The sequence below is a fragment of the Rutilus rutilus genome, assembly GCF_951802725.1.
Source record: "Rutilus rutilus genome assembly, chromosome: 23".
NCBI lineage: Eukaryota > Metazoa > Chordata > Actinopteri > Cypriniformes > Leuciscidae > Rutilus > Rutilus rutilus.
The window spans coordinates 26350889-26357622 of NC_140233.1; the positions used below are offsets into that span (position 1 = coordinate 26350889).

Consider the following 6734-nt stretch of genomic DNA (forward strand, 5'->3'; position numbering starts at 1 on the left):
AAATAAAAAGTAATAAAAAAATATACTATGAATGTGTATTATTTTTAAAAACAGTTTTTGAAAACATTAAGACAAAACATTTCTTTTTTGTCACTAAGTTTTTTTTTAGAGAGTTGCACCACATGACATTGAAACAATTGCTTCACTACATATTTTTACAAAATAAAGAAAATATTGTCTTACTACTAAAGATCATTTCCTCAAATATTTCAGTCTTTTCATGAGACTTATGATCTCCACCTTGACATTTCTATATTAAAGGGTTAGTTCACCCAAATATTTAAATTGTCATCATTTACTCACCCTCATGTTGTTCCAACCCCGTAAAACACAAATGAAGATCTTTGATGAAATCTAGGACTTCTGTCCCTACGCAACTACCACTTTGACTCTTCAAAAAGTGAATGAACCGATTGACTAACCCAAATGAATTGAGTGGTAAAGTCCACATTTTCTCAGACTTGATGCCTGTATGAACACATTTTTAATCAAACGTGCTGCGTAACATCAGAATGAACCTCGTTGGTTCTTGCTTGAAAGCAAACATGCTTAAGCTTCCGTTCACCACAACTGATGTGTGAATTGATCATTTTTTTCCTCTTCAGAATATTTGGACTAAATCACTCAATTCATATGGATTAGTTTTATGATCCCTTTATGAACTTTTTGAAGCGTCAAATTGGTAGTTGCGTAGCTGTCAATGGAGGGACAGAAATCTCTCAGATTTCATTAAAAACATCTTCATATGTGTCCCGAAAACAAATGAAAGTCAATTTTCGTTTTTGGGTGAACTAACCCATTCCTTTTTAATCCAGAAATTGTTCATGATAGAGGTTTTAAAGTTGAATAAATTCATAGATCCATAAAAAATGTGGCACGTCACTGACTCTTCTAAAGAGAGAACCAGAAACTTTGCTGGGAAAAATAGTTTCAGAAGCACACTGGTTCCTTTGAAAGAATAAATACAAACAATTCCCTCCACAAGTACTCATTTTCATCTCACGACAGAGCAGATGTGGCTCCACTGAAGCAGCAACAGAAAAGTGAAACGTTTGTCGTACAAAGTCTAGGTTCAGAAACCGGTTGAAGGGAATGTCGCACCTCAGCGTCAGGCGGCGCCTCGACACTCCTGACCTTTACTGTGTGAAGAGGAGGAGGACATATAAGACACTCACACACACCACAAGCACGCCAATCCCACAAGTTTAAACAGGACAAAATACAACAGATACAAACCATCAGATCAATTTTATTAACAACGGTCCAATTCGACTTGTACAGAACAAAACATGAAAAATGGCCAAAGAAAAGCGCAGTTATTGTGTGTTATATCTGTATAGTACACGGCTTGATCAGATTCCAGGAGAAACACTTTCAGAATAAATTTGTGCACGGAAAGGAAGTACAAAAACAGTCCGGCATTTATCATTTGATCATTTCTATGTCATATATCAGCTTGACAGACAGAAAGCATTGGTTGTGAATGATGGCGGTGAGCAGATGAAATACACTCACACGTTTTCCAGTAATAACTCGTTCAAAAATAATGTAAAAACAAACAAAAATTTGACAAAAAAAAAAAAAACAACTGCACCCAGTGCCGACAGCCATCGACAGAAAACCACCTTATAATTGATACAAACTACTTGCAAACGAATATGAACTTGAGATTGGCTTGGTCAGATACTTTTTAATACATTTTTAAATCAAAATTAAGCTTTTTTTTTAAGTATCTGATCAAGTTGATCAAAATTAAGCTAAATTAGTATTACTATTATTGGTTAAATGCTCAAAAAATGGCTTAGTTTTTATTTATTTTTTTGATTTTAGGGTGAAATATGAACCAGACACGCATTTATAAATTAAATATTACCAAAAGTAGCTGTTTATTTCTAATGTCGAGTCCAAATGGACAATGGTTCAAATGAATATCTAATACACAAACAGCACAGCTCAAGTAATTTGTATCAATATAAACCAATTAAAACCAGTTTGTTGAAAGAGATGATTTACAGACGGAGGAGATGACGGACCTTGTTTCCCATGCTGCGAGTGGACAAAACAACAACCGAACTAGTACATGGAAGAAGAATGAAAGCGTACAGGATCAATTTCCTCATCTTTGCAGGAAACCCGATCACAGTCATGAACTGAAGCGTTTATAAGCATGAGGATGAAAAGCACGTGAAGCTAGAAAGCCATCGAGCGCGACATCTTTTGATTTAAAGAACTTTGCCAATGTGGATACATTCAATGTATGGCCTGGAAATTATCTTTAAAAACGTCATGCAGAAACATACTAGAGCACAAGCCATTTGATGGGGTCTGAATAAAAGTGGCTATTTTTGTTAGTGAATAAGAATGTATCCTTTCCTGTCCTTGATTTTAGGAGCAACCCATGGCTGAGCAAGTCTTCTGCAAAGAAAAGAAGAAATGCCAAAGTTAAGGCAGAGTTTGCGAGACCCACAATCCTCTAGTAAAAGCACTGAGCTATTTACAGTACGGACAGTACAGCATTATGACATGAGTTCAGATTATTAAAGCACAGCTTGAATGCACAAACACTATAACCAAAGTCCACTTTAATGTCATTTTGTACAAAAGCATACAAATATAACAATAATACAAAAGCCAAATTAATGTAAAAGGCAGAGATGCACAGGGACTCTAGGGGTTACGGCTCTATTGCGGTTTTAATAGTGTGTCGTCTCTCCAAAGAGTGAACTTTACTGTCAATGGGGAACAAATATGGGGGTTTATGCATTAAAGCCTTCAGTGATTCAGGAAAAGGAGTTTCGAAGCTATGAATCCAGTCAACTTATTCGACAATAACTGGTGTTTAGTTTCAGTACATGAGAAAAACCCAATAGTTCTTTATGCATCACAAAAGAAACAGAAGAAAAACCAATGGCTGCGAATGATAAAGCTGAAACTGTGGCGATTATGGACGGCACTGAGCTTTACATGTTTCCAAACCACAGAAGAGATGGACCGACTGTCAAGAAAGCTTATTTCAAAATATTGTACGAAACACAGTGTGTTTAAAACCAACAATTCCCCCCAAACCGGCCTAGACGTGTCTGGAAACCCAGTGACATACGAGCAGGGCATCAGAGAATGATCCAAAGATGTGATTAAATGACATCTACAATGTGTGTGAATCGCCAAAACCGTCACTTTGATTGACAGAAAACTCTGTTAATGTCCGAATGGCACAGTGGAAACATGAATGGAGTGGCTCATGATATAAACACAGTCCGGAGTCAACCCGTCGCCCTCAGGCTTAACATCTGGATCGTTATCATCCACGGTCTACATCTCGCGGCTCAGTTTAGACCAGAACTCTTCATGACACAGAAACCCTCCCCTCGTGAGATAAACCAATGACAGAATACGCACATATTTATAGCCCCCGCTGCAAAGAAAAGACTCAAAGAAACAAGAAGCCCATGATAAAACCAAAAAACATCAGTCCCTGTCACACAAACGGCACAAGCTCTCTCACTCGGACGGGCAAGAAGGCACAAACACGCATTCATTCGATCGCTCCATCTTCATCAGTGTGCACATCTTCAGTAGCTGGAGGCGAAGACCGCTCACCGTCCCGGCCGACCGAAGGAGATCAAGAGCCAAACCTCCTGCGCATCCAAAACACCAACAATAAATAAAAGAGTTCAGCTGGAGAGCGAAACCAAGTCTCTGTGACGTTAGTTGATGAAGCCGATGGAGTCGGGCGTCCGGTGGAGGCGCTCGCGGGGTGGACTCGGAGAAGCAGGAGACGACGAGGACAAGCACAGTCAGGGGAAAGAGAGTGTGTGTAGCAATTAAAACTGGGTCCCCATGTGGCCGTCGGTGTAAATGCGCACACACTCACACACACACACCGCACGAGTCTGCCCCCCCCCGTCACCCAGTGTCCTCCCCCGGCCCGGGACGGGGACGAGTGTGTGTCTGGGCCATGGTCCGATCCCTCTACCTGTTCTTCAGCTCCTGCGTCACACGCTTGGTGATGCGGCCGCACAGCAGACCCATGAGGAACAGCAGCAACACACACACCGCTAGCATGCTCAGGATGTAGCCCTTAGCTGGAGACGTGAACACCTGACCCGCCAGGTCGGAGAACCCTTCTGCTGGAGCCACCTGTGGAGGACAAGAGGAACAACAGTGTGTGTGTGTGTGGGAGAAAATCATGCAAACTAAACTCGGGTGCAGTGTGTGTGAGAATGTGCATGTGTGTGTGTGTGTGTGTGTGTGTGCGAATGTATGAAAATAACATCGAAACTTGTCTAAAGGTCGTCAGTTCCCTTCAGAGATACAGTAATATAAAACACCAGCGCCACATTTTGACTTTGAAACATGTTTATTCAGTGATGTCAAAGCCTTTTAGAAAATCTATTTGTGGCGGCGGTGTTGATATTGTGAACCAATGTGTGGGAAACACTAATATAATTTGACAGCTATCAGTTATAGTTTAACCTCTTCACCGTCAGGCTCAGTAACACACACACACATCTGTGTATCACCAGTGAACAGTGAAAAGACCCTCTCAAACAGTGTCGTGCCGCGTTCGCAACGTTGTTTAAGCCATATACACTGGTATTGCGGTATATTAAAAATTCATATCATCACAGAAATAAACACCGGTATTCGGTATGAACCGGTAAACCGCCCAGCACTATCTTAAACTACATCTAAACGACCCACAAAATATGGCATCTGCTATATTTATGCAGAGTACATTCCTTCAAGAAATTCAAAGAGCGTGAATGTGTACGCTTCATAAACCGTTCTTCAATGTGACAATGTACACAATATTTTAGACGTATATTCAGATTCATTTTTTATTGTCCTTGATAGAGGGAATTTGCTGGACCAGGAGCAACATCCAGCACACATAATGTGCACATACACACAGAATACACACATACACAAAAATGGCGTATGCATAATTTTATGTAATATTTAATGTAAAATGCTTATGCACTATTTACGAGTGACTGACAGAAGGTTTACACACAAATTGAGTCGCATGAGGCTCGTTGTTTGTAAAATTATTCTTGAGTAATTGTAACACTGGATTGAGTTCAGCAACTTCAAGATTTATGTAATTTGTTAGTAAAATCCTGCTTGCGTTAATCGTCACATTGGATCGAATGCAACAATTTTTGTAAGATTTGTGCAAACTATTTGTAGAAACATTCAACTGTCGCATTTACTGAAGATGTTCAGATGTAAAACGCAACACTCGAAAATGTGGACCTAAATTTGCATATTGATTTAAATGCAGAAACAAGAGTAAGAATTGCGTATTTGTCCATAAAATCTCTTGAATTGAACGCAAAAATTCATGCAAGATTTTCTAGGTAAATTATGCCTAGGCGACATTTTCTTTTTTTATTGGGCGTAAAATGCTAATAGTGAATGAGCACGAGCGCGTGTCCTATTCACGAGTGACTGAAATTCACTACAAACCCGAGTGTGTTTGTGAATCTGGAGGAGAGTTTTCAGGAAGCTCCAATTTATGTGCAAATAACTGTACGTTTATGGATATTTTATTAATGAAGTTTACCGTTCGTACAATTATTCGAGAAAAATGTTGCATTGGATTCAGTTTTATGTAATTAGTTTGTAAAACCTTGCTTGAGTAATTGTCACACCGCATTGAATGCAACAATTCTCTGACGATTTGAGCTAATTATCCGTATAAACATCTTTACAAACACTTGCATTTATGCACAATTTGTTTTAATGTAAATTGCTTGTTAAACCATTCGGATGTAAATTCGGCGAATTGATTAAAATTCAGAATAAGATGTGTGTAAATTCTTCTCTTTTTGTATTAAATGCAATAATTTACGCAAGACAGTCGTTCAGAGAATCGTTCTGAGGAAATGTTTTGCTAAGAATGGTTATATACAAACCTCATAATTCATGCAAAGCAGCTTTATCATTAATCCACAAACAGCGCTCTTAGAAGGCAGAATTGATCATATGGAGTAATACTATCGTTCCGCCTCTGACGGCCAGGTGTCGGTTGTGTGTGGTGGTGTGTGTGACCATGGGATTGTTCACCTTAGCAGCGTAACTCCACATGTCGATGCGGTCCTGTAACCTCTTCTTGCACTCGGGCTGGAGCCTCACACGCTTGTCCTGGAGAGCCTCCATCAGACAGGACATCTCTGCACAAACACAGGGCGCAGGGGTTAATACCTGTACGGCTCAATGAGCCTCAAACCCCTCCCAGAATGACTCACGTCGTCCTCTTCCGGGCGGGATCGCAGCACACTGGTGTTTGATGTCCAGCGCACAGGCTGTGTGGAGAACCGGATCCACAAAGATATCAGCCTTGCTCTCCTTCAGGATGTTCAGCACCTCCTACAGCGTCACACACACCGCAACATCTCATCAGGGCCATGAAAACACTGGGGGTGCATAAACTCTAAAAATGTGCATTAAAACGATGACATGCGCATAAACACAATTACCAAATAAACCCCTTGATGTGCAAAAAACAAAACAAAACAAAAAACACATGACTTTTCCTCAGCAGAGTCTGTGATTGGATAACTGGAGTAACAAGCGGACCAATGGCGTCGCAGCATCTCAGATGTTGGTTTGGTGTTTCTGAAACGCCGGAGTCAAATTATTATCTTTGTAAAGAAACCTTATGGCTGAACCGGCTACTCTCTGCTGTCTCAGACGATGACATCACTTCCTGTCGGCCACTGTAACTT

General features: G+C 40.2%; 1 protein-coding gene across 1 annotated transcript in view; it reads right to left on the reverse strand.

The window, feature by feature from the left end:
- Nucleotides 1-1229: 1229 nt before the first annotated feature.
- The window catches only part of glg1a (golgi glycoprotein 1a), a 42655-nt gene continuing 37150 nt past the window's right edge, over nt 1230-6734 (reverse strand). Inside the window, exons 24-27 of the mRNA XM_084396685.1 lie at nt 6255-6375; nt 6073-6179; nt 3977-4140; nt 1230-2415 (exon numbers count right to left, since the gene is read on the reverse strand). Coding sequence (XP_084252811.1) covers nt 2349-2415; nt 3977-4140; nt 6073-6179; nt 6255-6375 — 459 coding nt within the window. The 3' untranslated portion in view covers nt 1230-2348. The remainder of the gene's footprint in view (nt 2416-3976; nt 4141-6072; nt 6180-6254; nt 6376-6734) is intronic.